Source organism: Equus przewalskii, chromosome 24 (genome assembly GCF_037783145.1).
Source record: "Equus przewalskii isolate Varuska chromosome 24, EquPr2, whole genome shotgun sequence".
Lineage (NCBI taxonomy): Eukaryota > Metazoa > Chordata > Mammalia > Perissodactyla > Equidae > Equus > Equus przewalskii.
In genome coordinates this window covers 33785205-33810438 of record NC_091854.1, presented here as the reverse complement: position 1 = coordinate 33810438, position 25234 = coordinate 33785205, and the positions used below count along the sequence as shown (strand labels likewise).

Here is a 25234-nt window from a genome sequence, read left to right as displayed (position 1 = left end):
TCCTGGCTGCTGCATAGCATGAACAGAGGAGCCTGGACTCTGGCCTCACAGGGCTCACCTCCTGGTGGACGACAGGGCAAGAAAACCAGCAGTTATCTCACGTGACAGGATACACGAGTGCTGTTGGGGACAAGGGTGTCCCGAGAGGGCCACTGTGGCAGTCAGCACCAGACCGCATGAGACTTAGCCCTGTCCTCAGACACAGTGTTCCTCATCGTAAGTGTGCAAGACAAGCAGCAAACAGCCCTGCTGTTAGATCGCTCGGCCCTGAGGAATGGAGGCGTTCACATGTGAGCGCAAGGCCAAACCTCCGCTACTTTATGGGCCAGAAAAGATGGCTACACGAAGGGAGTATGGAAGTAAAATTGCCCTGATTCTGAAAACCTGTGTAAGACATAGTAAAACAGTAGCCCTGTAAATGGAAGACTCATCTGCAGCTTTGAAAGGATCATGCCAGAGGTCGTCAGAGCGTCTATGCTCTGTGAGCCTCTCTATGTCCTTGGTCCGCAGCCCACACAGGGATCCTGCTCCTGGCGATGACACCTCTGAGGGTCTGCGGTGAACAGTATCTCCCACTTGGGCCAAGAAAAATACACTGCGGATAATTAGGAGAAGTAAGGTCCTCTTCCAGGAAGTCGCGGTCGCCGGGAGAGGCTGGCAGAGCATGTATTCTTAGACGAGCTAGGAGAGGCGGAGGAGGAAGCGACAGCCATTGCTAGACGGCAGGCCCATCAGAGCAGGGACCACATCTTTGTTTCCTTCCCTAGGTCCCTCAGCCTTGTGCCTGGCGTGGGGAAAGCACTCAATAAATGTTTGTTAGATGAATGAATGAGTGCATGGATTTGACTGAGAGCATCACATCCCTCAAGAAAGTTTGGGAATAATAGAGAGTTCATCCCATGCCCCATGTGCAACAATAACGGGATATTCAGCTGCATGTATTTGGCAGCACTGGGGGAGATGCAGAGCATGGTGAAAGTGAGTGCTCAACATATATTTGGTGGTTTTAATTAAGAGCTTCTACCTTAAGAGGCATTAAGAGAAATTCTGGGCTCAAAATGATTTGATCCCTTTTTCTATAGAATATTTGCTATGGTATTATAAATTTTTCTGTCCAAACTTAAGGACCCTCAAGAAGAGGCATTCCCCGGTAGTTTGTCGCTGCCGTAAGCACACACTCCTCCTTTGGCGTAGGCCCCATACCTGAGCAAGGGGTTTGTTTGCTTTCTTGTTTCATATCTGCAGACTTCTCTGCCTCTTAGGAAAGCTTTAACTTAGTCCTAGAACATGATGGTGCTCCTTTCAGGGGAGCTGAATCTAATTTGTCTCTCCTGGCTTATTGCAATTGAATCATCATCAATTGAAAATGAGAAGCAATTAAGTACCTCTTGCTAACAAGGTGCTGAAATGGTCTGCCAGCAGATGCAAGGTGTTTGTTCATTGTTGAGTATGTCGTTGGAGGAAACATCACATTGTCTTTCTACAATAAGCATTACCAGAGTTTATTTTCACATGCAGGACTCATAGACCTGACAGTTACCTCCTTCCAGGAGCATTGAAAGGAGAAACAAGAGGGCTCTGACAATCGGCTGGGTCAGCTCAAGGGCCGGGCCCCAGCCTAATGGGAAACATCGTTGACGGGATTTGAAGGAACTGGATAGTAAGGAGGAAAAGCAGCTTTTTAGCAAAGGCCCTTTAAGTCCCAGTTCAGGAAATTATTAAATTCATTAGCCAGATACTTACAACCAGCTATTACTGCCCAGCCAAAGGAAAAAAACAGTGCCAGCAAATGTTTTAAAACTACAACTAAACAAAAGTCAGGAAGCGTGTAATTAAAACTGAACCTTTATTGTATTGTAAAGAGTTTCCCTGTGACATGGAAAATATTTAAAGGAGAAGTCTGGTTAGCTAATTTGTCTGCAAGTGAACTTCGTGGTGGAGAACCATCCTACATTAACTATAAGGCCACCCACTGAGCCAGCCGCATAAAGGGCCGTGGCTGCTCAGCTTGGTTTGGTGTAACCGTTCAATAATTACTAGATAAATGCATAACTAAAAGCTCTATTACACTAATAATTTGTACTGAGATAGATGTGTGGGACACCCTGCTGGGTTAATTTGTCATCCCTGCAGCAAACTTCCAAAGAGAGCTCTTCTGCAGTGGAATCCTGTTAATTTGTTGTCCCGAGGAGGACAGGTTATGGCCTAAGACCAGTTGGCTCCTTATCTCTTACCCCAGGATAGGTGCCCAAGAGAGGAGGGTGATTAACCACCTAGGGCCCAAATTTAAACTGCTGTTGACAAAAGACACTGCTCTCCCTTGGAATTCCTTGCCCCTTTCTTCCCCCCACCCCGCCCCCCCACATATGCATACATGGTGACAGCACTGATTCTGAGCAAGGTTTCTTAGAAGTCCTCTCATTGGTATGACTTTGGGGATCACTTGTACTATAAATCACATAATCAGACAAATCCCTAGCAGCTCTTTCTGGTTTAGCTTAATACAATGTCGATTCCGTGTTTAGACTCATTCTTTATTTTCCTTTTTTCAGAGTAGAATAAAAAAGTCACTGTTGGACTTGTATCTCTTATGTGGAGTGTTTTCTTCCATCACACACACACCACACGCACGCACAATTGCTGTTTTAAATATGAGGCTCACATTGAAGCTTCAGTGCAGGATTTTCAACCTCCCCTATTGACAGAACCATAAATCATGTTAAAGTTAAGTGAATTACCGTGGCAGGGAGCTGCAGCTCGAACAATGTTTATGTAGGATCAGCTCGTTGTCTGCGTGGGCAGAGGGGGTGGCACTTGAGATGGGACGCACCGTCCTGTTCTGCAGTTGCAGATCCTGGGAGTCACCCATTTCATCCTGCGTCCTTTGTATTGTTGAAGCCAGCACATTTAAGCAACGGCGTGGACTGTTTTTTAAAATGTATATTTGCTCACTAAGTTTACACTTGTCATTTACTATTTCTTCATATTAAATGGTAGTTGCTTTTTTCCCCAAACAATGCCTTTTTCGTAAGTGCAAAACGTACGCAAGGAACGTCAGAGTTGCCACGTTGTATTAAAATAATAAAGGACCTATGAACAAACAGTTCTGAAAGGAAGTAAACCATTGACCTCTGAAGAGTAATTGGACTGGGGCGGCAAATGCAGGGAGCAGCATGGACTTCAGGGCCAGGCAGAGCCGAGTGCAGCCCCGGGCCGGCCATGTGGGGTCTGTCCTTGTGCCAGGCACGCATTCTCCACTGACCTTTGTTTCCCCACCTGTGCAAAACCTTCTGGCGTTAATAGGAGGAGAGAGAGAAATGACATACGGAAAGGGCGTGGCACGTGGTAAGCAGGTTACTAAATGTTCGCCATCCCTCCCATCCCCTGCCCCCGTGTCACTATTTGCTTTCTTTATATGAGGCTCTCTTGAAAGGGTTCTCTTCCTTCATTCCTCACTCCCCAGCCCCTGTTCTCTTCTGCCTGCTTGTGTGGGTCCAGAAGGAGAGGGTGTTTCTCCTCACTGGGAGAAGCCACATCTGCCTAGAATTTTATATGTGGTCTCAGGGCAGTGACCAGCCCAGTCACCCCGTCCCGTCACACTCTCTGGCTGAAGGAATGGAGGAATCTCCTCAGTGGAGCAGGTGGCCCACTCCCACGGTGAGTGTCCCGTTAGCCGTGGTGGAGACTTGCTGTGGTGTGTCTTCATTCAGGCATGGCTCTTGCTAAAAGCGTAAGCACCTTTGTGTTTACAGGTGTCAATTCAGCAAATAACTATTGAGCCCTTACCATCTGCCAAGCACTGTGCTGGCCCAGTGAACACCCCAGACGGGCCAGGGCTGCCCCTACAGTCTAGCAGAATAGGCAGACGTTGAACAAACGATTATTGTATGATAAGATTACTGAGAGGGGAATTCAAGAAAGGGGTATTACAGCACAAGTATCTAAATGATTGGTGGGGATTTGAATTTATGTGTGTCAGTCTGTGTGGGTCCCTCCTACTGGCAAGCAATATGAATTTAGAAAGCGTTGGCATTCCTGTGAGATCTCTCTAGATCTTCTTGAATCCCCAAATTCTTGAACACCGTGGTAAGAGTAGTTGAATTGTTACGTATCCAGTAATGAACAGAAGATATGTGCATAAGGACTCCTCCAAGTGAAAGAAACCCAACCAGTTGCTCAACTACCCTCCCACTCCCCCAAAAGAAAGCAGTGGATTCGTGCACGCCCCTGAAGAGTCCAGGAGCATATGGTGTCTCAGGCGATGCCCTCAGAAGCCTGCGTGCCTCTCTCCCAGCTCTGCTCTCCTCTGTGAACTTTGTTCTCAGGCTAAATCGCCTGAGATTGTGGCCCTTCTCATGTGAGCAGCTCCAGGATTATTCCCCCAATTCAGTGATCTCGGGGGAGGAGAGCGGCTTTCCCACAGTACGTCGAGGAAAGGCCCTACTCCTGGGTGCTTTGGCTCTGATTGGCCTGGGTTGAGTCATTTGCTCACTTTTAAAATAATTCTTATCTTTAAAAGATGATAGAGTTTCTCATTGGTGTAGTCTCGGTTCCATGCCCACCTACAGAGCCAGGGGATGGGGTTATGTCCCCCTAACCATGGGGGCTGAGGCTGAGGGAGAACAGGCTCCCACAGAAGCCTTAGAGCCCTGTCTGCACAGGGACGGTAAAGGACTTCCAGGCAGCCTAAGCTGAGAGCTGTCTACTGCAGGAGGCAGGAGCAGAGCTGTCGTGAGCGCTGGACAGCGGGCTCGGGTCACTCGGAGCAGGTGACTTACTCCTGCTGTGAGGGCCACAGAGCACACGTCAAATCCAGGCCTAGAAGAGTGACTGAGTCCATGCCGTACTCGTCCACAAAACCAGTTCAGCCCCGGATCCTGTGTCTCCCGTTGCCACGCTGCACTGTGTGATCCTGGTGACTTCTCACAGACCCTAATATATTCCAGGAGAATCTCCCTCAGAGTGGCACATAACCCGGAGTCTAGCCCAGTGTCTGGCATGTGGTAGATTCTCAGCACAGACATTCTAGTGAGTGAGCCCACTACATACAGGGCACTACGACCAGTAATTCTAACCCTTAGAAGAGTCTTTTAAATCAGCGCTGCTTTACCCAATTTACACACAAGGACGTGCAGGCTCGGAAATGTTAAAGAACTGTGTGGATCAACATAAGGGGTGAATGGTTTCAGATCCAGAGTGATGGGGCTCTGAAGTCCATACAAGACGTAGAATCCCATTTGGCAGTGGAGGAAGCAAGGAACAGGGAGATGGACACCCAGCTGGGGTGAACGCCGGGTCCCCTGACTTCAACCCTGGAGGGACCCTCCCCAGGCCTCGTGCCCTTGTGTGAGGTGCACCAACAGGAGGGGTAAATCCTTAGTCCTGCAGGGTGGGCTCAGGAGAACACTCAAACAGCAACCACACTTCAGTGACCACGTCGCTCAGAAACAGGGCTCACCTGCAGCTAAACCTGGCCGCTTGGTCAGGTTGCCACACACCAGTGGCGGCTTCGTGCTTGTCGTGGGGTTTTGTTTGTTTAGTTGATAGTTTTGCCTTTTTTTAAACATTGGCAAAGACTCGCAGGCGGCTGAGGTGCCAGCACTCGTGGCGCTCCGAGAGCCCAAGCCCTCCCGCAGCGACGCCCGTGACATCTCCGCAGGACCGCAGCTCGCAGCTCAGAGCACTTCCAACAGGTGCTTGGAGGATCCCCGCCTATTTCTGTTCATCTCTGTGGTCATCCAGTCTGTGCTGGCGGGTGTCTTCTTAGGTGTTGGATTTGTGTTTTACTCTTCATCTCTTCCTCATCGTATTGCTTGCATGTTACGTAGAAGCTCGAGTTCCCTACTTGGAACTTGTCAGCTTTGCTTATTAAACGGCCACTCTCCTGGGCCGGCCCCATGGCCTCACGGTTAAGCTCGGCACGCCCCACTTTGGCAGCCCGGCTTCGGTTCCTGGGTACAGACCTCAGTTAGTGGCCATGCTGTGGCGGCGGCTCACAGAGAAGGAAAAAAAGAGGAAGATGCACAGATATTAACTCAGGGTGAATCTCCCTCAGAAAACCCCGCAGTCACCACTGCCACGTGGTGTTTGAACACATTTCCCATCAGCAGTCTTGGCGGCTTGGGCAGTTCGTGCGCAGGTATCGCACGTTCAGAGAAGAGGCCCTGTTAGGATCCACAGGCGGGGACTCTCGCTCTCAGAGCTTGAACTAGCAGGCGCAGGGTTTTAAAACTTCCCGAAGCCAAGGCGTCTTAGAGACTGAGTCCAGATATACTCTAGAACTTAATATCCCAGACACATTCTTAAAAATGATTTCTTTTATGGCACGTGCTCCCTTGTTTCAGATTTTTTGGATTTCAGTGTGATCAGCCTGCATCAAGTGTACTGAATTATTGTAATGTCATCCCAGAGTCTGAGTCCCACACCCCTGGAACTGGAAGCCAGCTGGGCTTTAGCAGTCGTGTAGTTCACACTCCTCATTCTGCAGATGAGAGAGCTAGAGGAGCGAGAAGTTGCCCACGTCTCTAAGCCAGGTGGTAGCAGAAATAAACCTAAACCCCAAGTCCCTTTATCTCATTAGAAACTTTTCCTGAAAAGTGCCCCAGGTCTTCAAAACACTGGGTTTTTTAGCATTCAATGTGTATTATATCTGTAATAAGCAACTCGCAGTGACTAACAGGGTGGGCCCTGCAGGGGAAGTGGAGGTTTCCATTGTATCTGGGTCTGGGAGGGCGTGAGGAGGCCCTGCTCTCATTCTAGTTAGGTCAGAAGTCTGCCTGGGTAGCAGGCGGCTGCGTGGTTAAAGGGGAGGTCAGTGTGGACACTCAAGGATTGTGGGTCTAAGTGAAAAAGAGAGTCTAGAAAGAGACGGACCCATCACTCTTAAGTTTATAGTTAAGTGTCAAAGAGTCTGAGATTTAAACAAAGGTAGGGAGTCAGTTTATATCGTCAAAAAAGAGCCTTTATATGGCATCATATTTATGACTATTAAATCAAGGTTGTTGCTGTTGTTGCTTTGGTCTTACACTTTGTTGTTTATGGAATTTTTTTCAAGACCCTCCTGTCATATCCATACTTGATAGTACATACTCTGTCATCAACATCTATGTATTCATTTGTCCAGGAAACAGACAGGCAACAGGGACCTCTTCCTCAGCATTGCTTCTCCCTGTGTATTCTGCCATCAGAACGGATCTTAGCACATGGAGCAGATCCAATTTATTCGTTTCCCTTCCTCATCCCCATCCTCACCTGGAATGGTATTACCAATAAAAGAAACTATTGATTGATTACTTAACCACATGGTCGGGAATCACGCCATGTGCCTTATGTACATTGTCTTGTTTAATCCTCACCACAAATCTAGGAGATATTATTAGCCCCATTATACAGATGACAAAACTGAGTCATAGAGAAGTTCGGAAACTTGAGGCATAGCTGGTAAGTGATGGAGCTAGAATTTCAATCCGTGTCTCTCTGACTCCAAAGCCCACTCTACTTTCTAACTCATCTGTTGAACTTAGAATGATGCACACACAGTGTGGGAAACCAGCACAGACCAAAGCACAGTAAATAAGGGTGGAGAGGGACAATCAAAGAGCTACAGTGGCAAGGGGTGAGGGTGAATGGGTGAAGATGGTCGAAAGGTACAAACTCCCAATAGGAAAAAAATACAGAGCCAGCCCTAACGGCCTAAGTGGTTAAAGTTTGGCGCTCTCACCACTTTGGCGGCCTGGGTTTATTTCCTGGGCAAGGAACCACACACACCTGGAGCCGTGCTGTGGCGGCAGCTCACGTAGAGGAACTAGAAGGACTTACAACTAGGATACACAACCATTCACTCGGGCTTTGGGGAGGAAAAAATGGCAGTGGATCATTAATGGAGATGTAGAAGGCAAGCAGATTGCTTTAGAAAGCTTCCAAAGGTGAGGCTTCAGCAGAAAGTCCAGCTGGAACAAGGACAGGGTGTGGTAGGGAAGAGATGGAAGGAGCGGTGACGTCAGGTGCTCAGCTCACACTCAGAGCATGGCAGGTGTTTGGAGAGTGAACAGGAATTGTGTGGGTCTACACCAGGGGCCAGCAGGCTCTGTCCCACAAGTCAAATCCAGCCCTCTGCCTGTTTTTGAGAAAAAATAAAATTTTGTTGGAACATAGCCACACCCGTTTGTTTATGTGATCTTTGTGGCTGCTTCCGCGCTATAGGAGCAAAGTTGAGCAACTGCAGCAGAGGCCGTGGGGCTTGCAAAGCCTAAACTCCACTCTCTGGCCTTCCCAGAAGATGTTTGCCAACCCCTGGTCCAGACTATAAATCAGGGCCTTTGAGCAAGAATTGATCTCAATAAAAGTTTAAAAAGACCTTGACCTCTCTTTCTCCCACTCCTTTTATTGTGTATGTTTTTCCAAAAGACATTGGCATCTGATCTCCACCCTGAAGATCTCCTTAACTCAAGCAGAATACTAGACTATCAGCTGCCTTGGAAATCTCCTGTGGCCTGAAGTTACTTTGTCTGGTAGCAATAATATACAAAGATTGGTGTTTTCCAAGTCAGATGTTTCTCTCGCTTGACATATCCAGGTCCTTTCACGTGCATCTCATCTCAGTGATGTTAACGATATGTACTATATGTTTTGAAAACCTTGGCTTGCTTGTGTCAAAGGTTTGTTATTTAGAAAAGGTTCTACCTCCTAAAGGTTTGAAAACCATTGCCAATTCATCTTTCCTTGTGTCTCTGTTAAAATAAATCCCAGAACCCCAAACTTCTAGGTTTTCATAAACTTTCAAACTTCTAGGCAGGTCTGACTCATGCATGATTTATAAATTATAGCTATGTACCATTAAGATAGATTTCTCAGCTTGAGGTAGGCTTTTATGGTGTTACATATTGTGGTTTTGAATTTCCAAAGAAACAAAGTATATAGTAGTTGACAACCCAAACAATTCAAGTTCCACATGCCCTTTTTTTTAAGTGCAGTTTTTTTCTTCCACTTTCTTCTCCCTTTAGAGCTCTGCCTTATTAAACTCTTTCCTTATAAATATGGGTAGTCAGGAGTTCTTAATGCCACCTTTTACTCTATGGAAATGGTTATTTGTCTAAAGAACATTTTACTGCTGAAGACAGATGAGCAGCCTTTTCTTGCAGTGGTGCCAACAAAGAGAAGTAGTTTGGAATCTCACCTGTTGCCACTAACTTAGTGTTGCTTAACGATAAGACTGTGAGGGTTCAGGAGTGATCATTCGTCGTGTGGGGGAGCGGGCTGCGTGTGGGCGTTGAAGGAGGTTCTCCTTTATTGTCTGCACCACACTCTGGACAGCTGTTCTGTGGAGCCTGCCACTGAGGCGCGACTAGGATTGAAGGGCCGGTGCCAGAAAGCAGAAAGCTAACGTGAAAAGAATCCGTGCCTGTCCACTCTGTGAGAATCTGTGGTGGTCCGTAGACGAGGAATAAAGAAGTTGAGCCCATGCCAGGGTTAAATACAGGAACAGACTTCAACCCATGAAATTTTGGGTTGAGGAAAAACATGGGAGGATTATTAGAATTCTTGGAGGTTATGTTTGGGAAATACTAAGGAAGACTACGTTCTTCTATCTTTTTCTTCCCTAAGACTTAAAATGAAATACCCGGTTGCACACCTACCTGGCCATGCCTCCCTGGTGTCATCTCAGAGGAAGAATGTGTGTGTATCCGACCTCCTCCCTCCGGTGGAGTCACAGCCCAGAATCCCTTGTTGGGTCATGTGTCTGTCAACATACACCATAATACAGTAAAGACTTTGACCTTCTCCTTCCCCTGTCTTAATCACTTCTGCTTTAAAGGAGGAAGCATTTTTAAGTTAAAAAATATATGTTTAATTGTGTTGCACTTTTAACAACTTCTCTTTCAAATTAAAATCAAGAGAGTCTTTTTTAGAGAATTTGTGGGTGTGCAAACAAGTAAACCAACCTGCCTGGCCCGCTTTCTTTGTTTAAGCATCTGGGAATGTAGCCACTTTGTGGTGAGTGACCAGGCCCCGCACCCCCTGGGAAGCCCTGGTTCTTGCGTCTTTCACTGTGGCTGCTCTGTTCAGAATGTGTAGGCAGTGCCATTCCAGCCAGAGAAACCTGATCAAAGTTCCTCCTTCCCGTTTTGTTCTTTGTGAAAAGCCCAAGCAGTTGTCTTAAACAAGTCTGACCTCTGGTTTAGGTTTAAACCCCTTGTGAGATGCATCCAGTATGGAGTCCTGACGCTCTGCCTCTCATGGCCTGGGGTACTAGGAGTGTTAGCCCCCAGAAGCAGCCAATTTTGTAGTGCCTTTTAATACACAAAATTGTATTAACATCAACATGGATACAGATGGATGCACGGCAATAAACGGTAACCACTTGAGAAAAGCTTTTATTGACTCTCGAGTAAATAATGCACATTTTAAAGGATCTAAATATGTATTTACATAATGTGCTGCAATTTTTTATAGTGTCAACTACTCACACACACACATCCATGAGAGATGTTTTTCTCTGTCAAAAATTTGGACTCATACCATTCTTTGTGTGTTGTGTTAGCACTGTTCCAGATTCATAATGGTCATTTCTCTTCTGTAGGGCCTGGTCTGACCATCTCAGAATACGTCCATTGAATTTGATTGATTGATTAATTGATTGAACCCCAACAAAACTTTCTAAAGTGATTTGAGACTACTTACACAAAAACTTAGGCACACTGAAAACGTCTAATCCAAGATAAAAGAGAGAAAACAAGAACTAGGAAAGGAAAAAAACCATTTAGGCGTTGCTGAGATCTTAAGTCTGAGCTTTGGAGCCATGAAGAGCCTGCCGAGTGCCCTGTCCAGTGAGGGTCCTGTTGACAGGTGATCCCGAGAAACAGCAGGGCGTCGTGCATTCAGCAGAACTTTGCGATGTCTCTAACACAACCATTTTCTATTGAAAGAAATTAGAGCTCCGAATCTTGAATGATTTATATCCAGTTCCACACTGAACTACTGGCTGAACCAGAAAGTCCAAGGCATGAGAAAGTGAGGGTGAAGGATGACCCTTTGAAATGCAGACTCGGCAATTGCCTAATTTCAATCTACAGCCTAAATGATTTCCTGGTATTAATTAAGAATTAATTGATCCTTATAAATCAGTCACTATAGAATTAACTCTATGTAGTACCATGTGTTCTCAGGTTTGTGTTAAAATAAACTCTATGCCACAAGGAAAAGGTGAGTAAATTGTTTTTAGTAAGATATAGTAAAGAAACTAAGATCTAAATTTAAGTTGTTACTTATTTTCTTTTACATATTTAACAACAACAACAACAAAAAGAGAGCAAGGATGTTTATTAACAATTAAGGGAAGAATTCCAAGATCCTGTTGAATTATTTCCTCTGTCAAATTTCTTTAACTTTTATCCACCTGATGTTTGCCCAAGGAAATATTTCCCTTGGGCAGCATTCTCTGTTGGCCTCCATGATTTCATAATCTAACAGTCGTTTATCGCTTTCCATTGAGCTCCTGAAGCATTGCCACTTTATCATCAAGGTCTGCTTCCCAGGGGCCCTTAATAATGGAGTCGCCACCTATGTGTCTGACACGCTGCAGAAGTTGAATGTATCATTTTGTTATGTTCAGTACGTTCCCAGCTTTGTTTGGAAAATGCCACGTTCCCTACCTAACTAGAAACTGTTTGGTCAAATGCAGGACACTAGGTCAAAGTTTCTTGCTATCAGTAAAGACAACCATACCATATTATTATTATTATTATTATTATTTTTTTTTTTTTTTTAAAGATTGGCACCTGAGCTAACAACTGTTGCCACTCTTCTTTTTTTTTTTTCCCTGCTTTTTCTCCCCCAAATCCCCCCAGTACATAGTTGTATATTTTTTAGTTGTGGGTCCTTCTAGTTGTGGCATGTGGGATGCCACTTCACCATGGCCTGATGAGCGGTGCCATGTCCACGCCCAGGATCCGAACCGGCGAAACCCTGGGCCGCCAAAGCGGGGTGTGCGAACTTAACCACTCAGCCACGGGGCTGGCCCCAGCCATACCATATTAGATGAAAAAATTCCTTTGGTGCTTTAAAGCCAATAGCACAATTTGCAAAGTAATAGATGATCAGAGCCATTTGACGTTTTAGCTTGTGAGTTTTAACTCAGAGACAATTATGGGTTCCAAGATTTATCATTCATTGTGTGAAGCCCTAAGTTTTGCCAGTTTTTCTACAAGCTCCCTGGCTCTTGCCAGGTGAAAAACCCCCAAAGTTTTAGATCTATCTTTATTTGTATGGTTATTTTATTAATTTCAGTACCACTCATGTATTTAATCATTCATTGTACATTCAACCAATATTTATTGAGTGCCAGACGCTATCCTGGGGATATGACAGTAAACAAACAGATAGAAAAACTATTTACTAAGATGAGAAAGACTGAGAGAAGAGCAAAGATGAGGGGTGGAAGATGGACAGGAACTCTGGTTTGAAGAGGCTGTGTTCAGGATGCCCTCAGTTGTATAACTGAAGACAGGACTTTGCGTTGGCTCGCTGTTGTATCCCAAGCCCATAGTAGGAGCCTGTGAATATTTGTTGGACAGGTTAAAGCTGGCATGAACGAAAGGGTTCCATCAGGGCATCTGCAAGACGTGGACTGGACTGTCACTTCTACTACAAACCCCCATTTCCACTCTTTAAAAGCTACAGATGCCATTCTGAACCTCAACGTCCTGGCCATCTCAGTTATTAGAGAATACCCCAACCCTAAAGATATCCCAGCATGGAAGCAAGAGCTCATGCCCAGGGATCAGTAGGACACGTCCTCTTGCACAGTCCTCAGTCGTGCCAGTGGGATGGTGGTAGGAAGCATGGCCTGTCTTACTTAGGTTTCTTAGTGCTTTTACGAGTCACTCTTAGTATTAGCAAAGTCTTGTTCTCCAAGAATTTGGGCATTCCTTTGTTTTCTCTTTGCAGGGGCTCCTTGAGTTTAAAGATTTAAACCAAGAAAAGTAAGGAAAGAGGGATACTCTCATCTGCGTTTATTTGGGAAGTGTTTTTCTGGTCCTCACTGAGAAGTGAGCGCTGCTGTCTTGGCGTTACTTGGTTTGAGTATCTTAAACCCTGGGGCTGCTCTTATCCTCTAGCAGGTTTTATCCATCATCCTTCCAATTAAAGGGCAGAAGTTCTCTCAGAAAAATTATTAAGCATTTCACATAAGCTTTTTAATCTAATGTAATCGTCGTCTTGTACAAACAAAATTTACCAGGGTTCATGTATAAGGGGCTAATAGTTGTCTGAGGCTTTTATCAGTCTTCATGGTCAAAGGGCCAGCAGTGTGGCAGGTGTCACTGCCTCCTCAGCCTGTGGCTTCCCCTGCTCTAACACTCACGCCTTTCTGAGTTTGGCTTTGAAATGGTAAAAAAATAAAAAAAAGGCGACATAAACTTTCCAGGTAAAGTGAGGCACCCAAATTGCACAGGATTGTTAAGTGATCACTTACTACATACTTCAAAAAAATTTCATCCTGAATTAGTCCCTAGAAATTTCCTTGAAAGGGACATAAGAGCTTTAACAATGAATTATTGTCTATGGATAGCTCAGCATGAAAGGGGGTCCATATGTGCAAACTGGAATTTGTCATATGTAATGCCAGTTAGATTAGATCTAATCTGCCAAATACATTTTTTATTGCTTGCTTCATTAAAAAGGCTCTTAAGGTAATGAATAATCTTCAGCTTCACCCAGGATTATTAATGCCTTTATAACTCATGTCCACTGAAAATAGAAAGACAGCTTGAAACTCTACCCTGAGCTAACCTCTGTGTTTGTCTCGAGCCTTGGGGAAGATCTGTCAGCCCTCTCCAGTGTTCAGCTCAGTCCCATGAGCAGTACTATGCGCGGGGTCAGGAGACAAGGTTGCAGAAGGAGGGCTGAATCAGGTGTAAAAGCTGCAGCAAAGCAAGTCTTTCTCTTTGTAACTCTGGCATTTCCTTTCCCTGTAGCAAGTCCACACGCAACACCATCGACTCTTCACTTCCCGACGTCACCCATCATCCAGCAGCCTGGGCCCTACTTCTCACACCCAGCCATCCGCTACCACCCTCAGGAGACGCTGAAAGAGTTTGTCCAGCTTGTCTGCCCTGATGCTGGTCAGCAGGCTGGACAGGTGGGGTTCCTCAATGTAAGGAAACCTCTTTTTTTCACTTTCTTTAGAAATATTAACCAAATGTAAAAATAACAAGGGGAGACCTTGTGACCATGTGACCTTGTGTTCTAATGTTGTGCTGACTGACTGAAGGCAAATGTCATATTTGTTCTAGATTGTGGGAAAGTTAACTTACTCTAAGAGTGAGTGGCCAGGGTTTAAAAACAGTGTTTGTATTAAGTTCGCCACTGTCAAGTTTATGGATATAAATCATCTCAAGGCTGAACTATATAACCTTCTAGTCTGTGGGCTGGTCATTCCACCTCCTGCATGCTAACCTAGGGCTCACACAGTTAACAAAATAGAAAGACCAAATAATTGTAAATAACGATTTGAGGTGGTGGGGAGAGGTAGAGGGATGAGGGGACACAGATGTTTCAGATCAACTAAGTTGATATTTTTAAAAATACAGTCTTCTAACACTTTAGAGCAAATTGACCAGCACTTGAACTCAAGATGCTAGAAGTACAGTTTATTGTGGTTTGTTGTTTCTGCAAGTAGTTGTCTTTCCCACTTATCTTTGTGTAAAGCTAAACAGTATGCAATAGCTTCAAATGAATGTTTTTGTTTTTTTCTCAAATAAACCAAATAATCACATTTGAAATAATATTCCAAACGTACAAGTGATTTCTTAAAATCACAAATTTTATCTCAAATATAGAACTAAATGTTTACAATGGATATCTATATCCCAAGGCCAGTAATAATAATAATGAAGGGTAAACAATGACCAGCATGAAGCAAAATGTGATTTTCCTTTTCTCCTCATAATCGCTCATGAAGCCACAGATTAGCCATAACTATTATTGGCTAATTTAGAAAATTATATCACAGTGCTCTATCACTGATTTTCTTCCCTTGCAGAAATACCTGATTCTGCATATCTGAGACAGAGCAGGCAGCTTTGACTAATGTCTGGTGATGTGTTAGCAGATACATTTCTGTCTAGACAACAAATCAATATGGCGCCTCTTTTCTTTTTGCTTGTGTACTCCTTTGCTTGGCTCATTCTGAAGCATTCACTTATGGACTTCTAGGCCACTCAGAAATCACACACAAGCAAGTTTGCCGGCAAGAAAGTGCACATTCTGACTGTCAGATGAGATAGTCTCTGAGGAACAATGCTAAATATGTCAGTGACTGTTGATGAGGGAGTGAGGCTGCCTGTGCAGAATTATGAAGCTTACACTTAAAATCCTGGGACACAGGGCCTCCCCCAGCTGAGTTTTGATTAGGGACTGTGGCCTAAATAGAGCTCTCACTGTTGGTGAATGGTATCGCTGAGTCTGGGGTCAGAATGGCACGTGGGAAACCATGAGAGAACTGAAGTGACCACAGCATCAGGCATCTGACTTTCAAATTTCTAACTTTATTTAAATAGTCCTGACATCATCCTGTATAATTGTCAAATGCCCAGTGTTGCAGTTTGATCAACATTTTAAAGGGTTTAAGGTGGGTCTCCTCATGGGACTATTTTGAAAAACTTGAAAATAAAATGGATTTTATTGCTTTCTTCAGAGGGAAACTTTCTTTTGTGAAAGAGCTGTTATTTGGTGGTTCTAACATCAGGTGGCCAAATAAATATGACTCTTATGGCATATGATTATATAATTTAAATCAAAATTAGAAGTGATATTTTTTCCTCGCAGAATTTTGACAGCTGAATTCTAAAGTTTCTGTGCCTGATGTTATACAATATGTGAAAGAAATTTATGTTCATTTAACATACTTATTAAATGCTATATAATAATAACTTTGAAGCATGAGAATTTTTTTTGTCTCAAAGACGTATTTAGGAAACTTCATTATATCTATATAAATAGACATGATGGAATAATTCTGCAATCTATAAAGCACATATTAAATAAATATTTAATAATCATAAGACTGATGATGAAGGTAGCAGCTAAGACAGAATCAAAACATTCTAAGGAAAAGTTGGCGGCTCATTTCACAGAACCAGGATGCAAAGAAGGTCGGAGTAATCCAAGAGATAGGTTTGGGATGCATTGAGCATGTGTGCCTAAAACTGTACTTTTGTGGAATACCTTAAGAACAGCCCAACAATTCTTCATCCGTATATTCTTATGGAGGAATCCAAGCAGCTAGAATACTTAGTAATTTACGTAGGTGCCTAATGATCTTTTGTTTCAGAAGCAGCTAATGGTTCGTCTCTGTTTCTTCTTTTTCTTGTGCGTGTCTTGTTTGGTTCCACCCTCACAGCCCAATGGGAGCAGCCAAGGCAAAGTGCACAACCCATTCCTTCCCACCCCAATGTTGCCACCGCCGCCGCCACCACCAATGGCCAGGCCTGTGCCTCTGCCAGTGCCAGACACGAAGCCTCCGACCACATCAACAGAAGGAGGTGCAGCCTCCCCAACCTCACCGAGTAAGTATGGATGAGATGAGGCGCCGGTCACTTAGAAAAGCGCTATGCACTTGGATCCACCCCAGGCTTGGTAACTCACTGCATGGGCTCTAGTGATAGACAGAGATCTCCAGCAATGGTTGTAGACTAAGTTTGCAGAGCCAAGACCAGATCAGAGTGAACCCCACCCTAGGGTACTGTCAGGCACTCTAGATGTGAAAATGACTGGGTGTTGGGTGGATAGGATGGTGTAACCACATGCTCAAGACAGAAATCAAAATATGAACTATTAAATTTTGCATATTTTTTGAGTGGCTTTGAATGCTGTCCTCTTGATCATCAAACAGCATCTACTTGCATGATTTCTTATTGGCAAAAAGTTCCTCATACTTCTGGATAGGCCTGCCTTCCAGTAACTTACAGCCCAAAAGAAATGTACTTAATGAGGTATAAAGATTATACACCTCATACATCAAACAGGAAAAAAGATTCTTAGATCACAGTAACAATTGAAAGGTGTGTACACTGAGCGTTTGCAGGAGGCGGAGCCTGGCGGAAAGCCAGAGCTGAAGCCGGCCTCACATGGCTGGACCAGCAGGGGAGGAGGCAGGAGATGGGAAATGGAAAGAGGGACAGCTCTCGGCTCTTCTCTGAGTAGTCTGGGAACATGGGGTCAGACAACCAGAGTTTCAAAACCTTTTTAGGTGATGAGAATAATGACTTGATGAATTAGAGGGAGAATGATTCTCCAGGTATTTCCTGATAGTTTAGAGATGACAAAGGGATAGAAACAGCTCTAACACAAATTGACGTTTATTAGTACCTGGAACAATATCAAAAAGAGTGATGGCTGGAGGCAGAGTTCCCAGGTGATGCATGGACTACCTGTCGTTGGCAGAAGGTGTGATTAGCACCTTCCCTAAAGCTTCACAGAGGGATAAAAGTGTAGGAAAGGATAGGAACTGTGATGGTGACCCTAAGGAGGGGAGGTCTTCAAGGAGATCTTTGAAGGAGGTGAGACAGACTGGGTGCAGGGAATCTACTGAGGGGAAAGGTTAGAGCAGACCAGGGAAGAAGTGTGAAGATCAAGAACCTGAGCAGCAGTAACAGAAGTTGAATGGAGGGGAGCACAAGGAGAGATGTTGTGTAGACATAAACTTTGGGATTGGACAGCCATTTAGATGAGTGTGGTGAAGGATGCCCAGACTACTCAGGCTCCTCACTTTCAGTGTTGGGAACAGAATGGTATTAGGTGCAGAAGGGAAAGGGCCAACGAGCAAATGAGCTTCTGTTGACACTGTGTTCCTTGAATTAATTCTGGGGACACTGAATCCAAAATGTTTGGAGTCCGTCATGGACATGTGTCTGAGGGTGAGTTTGGGGTTATCTAGTATTTGTTAATTTTGATAATGCCCATAGAAATGAGGTGCATTGTGCATAGATTCTGGTTTTATAGCAAAAAGATTGAGGATCCAGGGGAAATTTTGGAGAGACCTCCTTCTCTTGGTAAGAGGTGGTTCAACACGTGACAACAAAGGAGGAAACCCTGAGTGCCTGATGACATAGGAAGCAGGCTGGGCTTGGCCTACAGATCTTGGAAACTCAGAAAAGACACAGAGGCTGTAGGTGTGTCCTGTTTATTGTGTATTAATGTAACATCTTCAAACAAGGCAGAAAAATCACCATCCCCAAACTCTAGTTAAGTCTCGTCACAGGGACATTGGCATACAGTCTGGCAGCCGCATACTCACTGTGTGCTGTGTGAGCCTCTGCATGCTGCTCTCCTGTTCATCTTCTCCCTGTGTGTGCAGGCCGAGGACAGTCCTTTGGAAGCCTTGTAGAGGAGTATTCTACCTGTTGTCTGTAAACATATCCTCACCTCCATGGTCCTTCTCTCGTGCACCCATGGTGCATTTTCCACTAGTGGGGTTGGGAAAGCGGAAATACCACGTGCAACTGTTGAAGTCTGAAGGATAGGGACTCAAATCCCCACCTTCCAAATTCCCAGCTGTGTTTCTCTTTGAGTCACAGTTTCCTCAGCTGTAAAAATGCAGTAATCATACTACCTGATTTATGTGAAATCAGCCTTGTTAAGCACCACCACCAGATGAATGGGAGCACTTTATCGTCTGCAAAACTCTTCCCCAGAGGAAGGCTCCAGGCCTGGGTAAAGTCAAATGTGTCCGTGGGACAGGCAGAGTCTGCTCAGCTCCTGCCTTTGGGGCTTCCTCCTGGACTCCTCCAGGGGCTCAGTCAGGTGCCTTGTGTGAGAAGACACGCGTCGTCCTGTGGGCCTGGCCTCAGGCGTTCTTTCAACATTATGGGGAGAAGTGTGGGGTGGGGGGCGGGTCTTGGCACATCCAATTCGTATGGTTGCATGTTTGTTAGAACAGTGTGTAAAGGTTTTTGGAAAAAGCAGAATCACAGGAGAGAGGCCTGAAGTTTGATATAGGTAATTTGATGCTTACTTTTTGAACCATAGGCTTTTAGGAATGTAGACTAAACAGAATGTTCTACTGATGACATAGATTTTTATCATCATAAATTTTTGCCCTTGTTTCTAGGCTTTTCTGGGGTTTGCTGAATTCATAGTAATATGTTGTTTCACAGCAATATCTGGCCTTGCTGTCTTTTACTTCATTAATAAAACAATGATAGTCTGGGAGTAATTGATAGCACAGGAGAAGACTCTCAAAATAAAAATATCAAAGTCCACTGGTCCACACTGGGAAGAGATTTAAGGACCCCCACAAAAAGTTCTCTTCCATGCCCTGATTTCTCAACCAATTGATAAATAAAATACAAGAAAAAGTCAGATGGGAGACGTGACAATCACCTATACTAATAGAGAACGTAGTTTGTAACTCTGGGTGAATGGGCTTCCCGATGCTGAACCCCCAAATCACACAGACAAATCTACCCAATCACTGGCAGTGCTGGACCACAGCAGGCCTTACCAAGTGGGAAGAGGAGCTGTGCCACTTCACTTACTCAGCTTTCATATTTTATGCACCTGCCATGGGCCAAGGACTGTGTTAGCTGATTGAGATACAGAGATGATTAATCCCTGCCCTAAATAAATGTGGAATTTACTGAGGGAGACAGCTGGCAAACGGGTACAGGAGGCCTTGGAGGGAGCTGGGTCCAGCACGGGCCTCGAGAGCAGATTTCTTTGGAGAGGGTGACTTCTGAGCTGTTTGGTAAGGGTGACACTCTGGTGTTTCAAGTCTAAGACAGAAGGTAGAACTTTTCTTCAGAAACCAGCTTGGGGGGTATCTAAAATTAGATTACCACTAGATAAAAATTTAGGAAAAATATAGTTTTATAAATTATATGCTTTCTTGGAAATTAAACCCCAGAGTGGTTGGTCCTGTGTATCTTTGTCCAGTTTGTTAGAGCTCAACTTCAGCAAAAAGAAACATCATGACGGGGTATGTTAAGTGTAGATGTTCGGCATCCCAACAGGATGTCCAAAATAGAGGCTTTTTTCAAAAACACTAGTTGACTAACCCAGAACAGCCTTTTCTGTCTAAGGGTTTGAAGGTGACTTGCAATAAAATAAGATTTAAAAAACAAAAGCTGGAAATCATGCCAAGGGTGTCCTACATGACCAGCTCTCCCAGGCCTCAGCTCCCTTGTTTGCTACTGGGAGTGACACTACCTGCTCCACCCACCATTGCAGGCAGACCGTCAGGCTGAACTGGGGGCGGATGTGCGGTGCTGCAGACATCTTAAGAGTCCAAGCATCGTATTTAATATCACATTATAATGAAATACAAATAGATGCCAGCCTAAAGCAGAGTGTGTATTTTTTAAACTAATCAGTTGCCTCTGGCAGCAATGCTCAACAGTGCAGCTGTGGCCAGAAACACAGGGGTAAAGCAGATTTCGGAAAAAATTTGCTTATGAAATAAGTACATTTTAATGAGAAAAATCCTCACCAGTGCCCTAAAAACCAGGGGAGTCGTGGTGGAGATAACAGTTCTGATCTCTTAGGGAGAACTCCTGGGCTGATGATTTGTTTGGAGAAAGACTGATGGACTACACCAGGTCTCTGTGGGAGACCACGATGGACAGAAGGGGTGACCTGGAGGAGGCATTCACGAGGGACGTGTCCCGTTCCTGATGACTAACTACCGTGTGGGTTTAGATACCCAGTGAGAGAATTTCCTCTTTCACTCGTTCCGTAATAGCTGTTGACCATCCACCATGTGCCAAGCAGTTTTAGGTGCTAGGATACTGCAGAAAATGAGAGAGAGAGAAGATCCCTGATCTGATGGAGCTTTTCTTTTAGAGAGGAAAGAAAGATAGTCACCCAAGTAGTGAGTATAATAGGTAGGCCTGATGTCAGGTGGGGAAGTATAAGTGCTTCATAGGACACTAAGTGCCAGGGGCTGGGAGTGGTGGGGGTGAAGGCCGTCTGAGACCTGACGGCGGTTGGAGGGAGCCTGGGTCCGTGGGAGAAGAGCTTTCTGTGAGAAGGAGCAGCCAGTGCAGCCTGGCACATCTGAGAAGAGCCGAGAGGCCCATGTGTGTGTGTGAATGTGAGTGCATGAGGAGAGGAGCCAGGTCAGAGAGGACAGCAGAGTTTGGGAGCCAGGGCGAGGCAGTAATGCTGGTTCTTGCAGGCCCAGTGAGGACTTCGCCAGTGCTCCAGTGAGATGGGAGCGGAGGAGCGACAAGGACCAAGGTTTAACACATGCACTTTGACCGCTCTGTTCAAGATAGACTGCAGGGGCAAGAGTTACGCGGGGAGACAAGTTAAGACAGTGTTTTTGTTTTCTAATCAATAAATATCATGCATGTCTTCTACTCTTCTACATGCCGCCACTATCCTAGGCACAAGGTATGCAAAAGTGGAAAAAACACATGCTCCCCTTTCCTGTGGACAAACAATAATCAAAGTGTAAGTCAGCAGTAAGTTAGGGACCAGAAAGAGCAAAGTGTAAGTCAACCAGTAAGTTAGGGACCAGAGAGATCAAAGTGTAAGTCAACAGTAAGTTAGGGAGCAGAGAGTACAGTGGAGGAAACTAAGGCCAGGCTGGAGGTGGGTTCCACTGCAGCTGTCCAGGCCAGAGGCGCTAATGGGCCACCCAGCTCGGGTTGGAGGGGGATGAGAAATACTGGAAAGATAGAGCTGACAGAATTTGCTGACGTGTTAGATGTGGGTTGAGGGAAAAATGAGAGAAATCAACGGTGGCTCCTAGGTTTTGACCTGAGCAACTGGAAGGATGGAGTTACCGTGAACTGAAATGGGAAAACTCTGGGAAGAGCAGTTTTGGGTCAGGGGTGGGGATCAGAGTTTGGTTTGACCAAATTATCTTTGAGATGCCTATTAGATACGTTACTGATGAGACTAATTCTAACAACCTCTGACCTATGGCAACTCTTTGCAGTTTACTGAGCTTTTCCACGTGCATTGTCTCATTAATTGAGAAGGGGCCCCTTTTCAAAGGTGTAATGTAATGAATGGTGTTCCTCAGAGTCCTGAGGATGACAGCTCAAGACTAGGAGAAATCTCTCATGATATTTGGTTCTATTGGTGGTATGATAATGCAAAATGCACTATTCTTTTCCTTAATTAGTAACACAAAAACTCAATTTAAAATGCATAAAAATGCACATAATTTTCTCCATGCCTTCTTAGCCGTGAGGCTTTGATTGTTCAAAACTAGAATTCTGTTAAAATAGGAGCGTGTAATAAGGAGTTTCCTTTATTATTTATTTTTCTATCTCCAATGAATCTTTATATATATCTTTATATATATATATATATATATTCATTATATGAATGAAGATGAACCTGTTAACCAAGAATATAACAATAATCTATGACCAAATGGAAATGTTCTGGTATAATAATTAACATGTGTTGAGTGCTTTTTGGTTAGCAAAGCTCTTTACGCATATACATGATCTGGTCCTGGCTTCCTGAGACTTCTGTGGGGTCAGAATTTTATGGACAAGGAAGCTGAGGTTACTTTCCCAAGATTATGCTCCTTTGGTAGCCTGGTGGGGACTCAAGCCTGCTCTTTCTACTGCCTCATACTGTAGCTAAATAAAGTACAAAGCAGTAGGACATGATTTCTGGTTACTGAGGAGCCACAGCTGCCTGCTCATATCTGAAATTAGTAATAACAGCAGCAAAGTATCAAGTTTTACTAATGTGTCAGGCACTTCAAAAATTGTTTTTATGTGTATTATTTTGTTTTAATCCTCACAATAATCCTATGAAGTAAATACTTCCATTATTCTAATGGAGAAAGACAAGGCATGGCGAGATAAGACAGTGTTCTCAAGGTCACTCAGCCAGGTGTAGCAGCATCGTGACTCACCTTGAACCTGGAGTTCATGTGCTTGGCCAGAGCATCATAAATATCTTTGCTTTTGCCCAAAGCTTCCATATTTTTGCAGTGAAAACCCTATGGGAAAAATACAGAGGAAGATGTTAATGGTCATTTATGCTTGAGTGTGAACTGATTTCCGTTGCTGAGAGTAACTTGTATTATCAGGGAAAGGAAGAGACAGATTTCGAGGGAGAGAAGACAGTAACAGCAAAAAGGCACAAAAGAGGAGATGTTGCTAAAGGCAGATTTCCTTTGTTCTCTGGGCTCCCCAGAGCTTGGACTGTTGGTGAATACTTAGAAGAATTACTTTCTGAGTTTTCACCCAAATAATGACAGCTCTCCTTTTCACCAGCACTGTTTTCAAGTGTGTGACACATTGTTCTAATCAGTGATAGAGCTTAGAGCAAGTCAGTGAGTGACAGGCCACATCTACAGCATTTTTACATCTTTCAGAGAAGAACCAGTGGATTATTATGGGAATGAAAAAAAAGTTAGTGGTTTCCTTTCACAAAATACTTTTTACTACCGATACCTGGACTATTCCATTATTCTTTGCAAATATTTTAAATTTGAAAGAGTAAAAATTCACTCTTTGGTGTGCAGTTCTATGAGTTTTGATAACATCATGGATTCTTAGAGCCAGCACACAGGCAGGACACAGAGCGATTCCAAAGAACTCCCTCCTTATCCTCACTGACTCTTAAGTTAATGTCTGGTGTCATTCATGCCAGGGAAGTTATTTGACACTGATTTCAATTCCTCTACCAGAGCCGCTGCCATCCCCATTATATTTTAATTTTTTTTTTTTTTTTTTTGAGGAAGATTTGCCCTGAGCTATCTACTGCCAGTCCTCCTCTTTTTGCTGAGGAAGCCTGGCCCTGAGCTAACATCCATGCCCATCTTCCTCCACTTTATACGTGGGACGGCTACCACATCATGGCTTGCCAAGCCATGCCATGTCCACACCCAGGATCCAAACCAGCAAACCCCATGCTGCCGAGAAGCAGAACATGCGCACTTAACTGCTGCGCCACCGGGGCGGCCCCATATTTTAACTTTTTATATTCTTCTGAATTAGATAGTGAGTTATGTTAATAGTGGCATCTCATATTGGAGGAGGGAAAGAGATTATTCGGTGGATGTGTTGGGATAACTGAGTAACCTTCCAGGAAAAATAAAATTCCTTATACCAAATAAATTCTAACTGGAGCAGAAAAATATAACATAGAAATGTTAAGCTTTAAAATACCACAGGAAAATATGGGACAAATTTTTTTTATAATAGTGGAGTAAGGAAGGCCTTTATAAGGAATACAAAAAACCAGAATCCATGAAAGGAAAGACTAATAAATTCTACTCTAAAAATATCAAAGATTTACACGTGGAAAAAAACCCTGTAAACAAAGTCAAAAGACAAAAGAATAAAGTGGGGAAAATATTGGCAACACATGTGACAGAGGGCTAAGTTATCTACCATACAAGTAGTTTTCAGAGCAGTAAAAGAAAGACCAACAATCCAATAGAAAGACGTGAGCAGGCTATAGGAGTAGAGAGGTGGAGACAGTAGAAAGATGTCTTGCTCATGTAGCATAAAAGCAGTGCGGATTAAAACTTGAATGATATTTTTACCCATCAGATCAGCAAAGATCAAAAAGTTTCTTGACACATGTTGGTGAGTATGTGGAGAACAGCACCCTCCCACACTGTGAGACAGCAGTAAAGTGGTCCACCTCTTGAGAGGACAGTGTCGTTTTTCATATATATAAACTGTATGTATATATATGATTCATATATATAGTTTATATATGTGTATTTAGTCAAATACATCAAATTTAAATATAAGCTATGCATATAGTTGGACATATGAGCAAAGATGTACGTCAAATATTCGTTAAAACATTGATTATAATAAAAGATTGGCAATAACCTAAATATCCACCAATATAATGTACATTAGGAGCTATTTAAAAATAGAGAGACAGGTCTATGTGAATTCATGGAATAATCTTTGTGTTATATTAAGTCAGCAAAGGAGAGTTCTAAGAAGTGTGTATGGCATACTACAATGTAGTGGGACATTTGATTGTGTGTTGAAAGATGGAAGCTGGTTTGTTGGGGGTTAGCTCTTTGGTACCTTATCCAATAAGAATGAAAGATATTATTGTTTTAAATCCTCCTTTTATATCAAAATATAATGATTTCTTTGTTTTTTAAAATATCTATCTAATGATCTAAAAATCTTTTTTATACCTCAGTCGTTATAGAGACCAAACCTCACACTTGGGGGCGGGGGGCCTGTAAAATCCTTGGCAGTCCTCATACATCTAGCTTTTAGCTGTACTC

At 43.9% G+C, this 25234-nt stretch overlaps 1 protein-coding gene across 28 annotated transcripts in view; it reads left to right on the top strand.

The window, feature by feature from the left end:
* Positions 1 to 25234, top strand: part of NFIA (nuclear factor I A) — a 520766-nt gene that overhangs the window by 455312 nt on the left and 40220 nt on the right. For all 28 annotated transcript variants that reach the window (XR_011532492.1, XR_011532489.1, XR_011532488.1 and 25 more), the window contains 2 exons: positions 13974 to 14152; positions 16400 to 16565. Coding sequence is in view for 19 of the 28 variants with exons in the window: in XM_070592351.1 (XP_070448452.1) it covers positions 13974 to 14152; positions 16400 to 16565 (345 nt within the window). In the remaining 9 variants the exon portion in view is untranslated. The remainder of the gene's footprint in view (positions 1 to 13973; positions 14153 to 16399; positions 16566 to 25234) is intronic.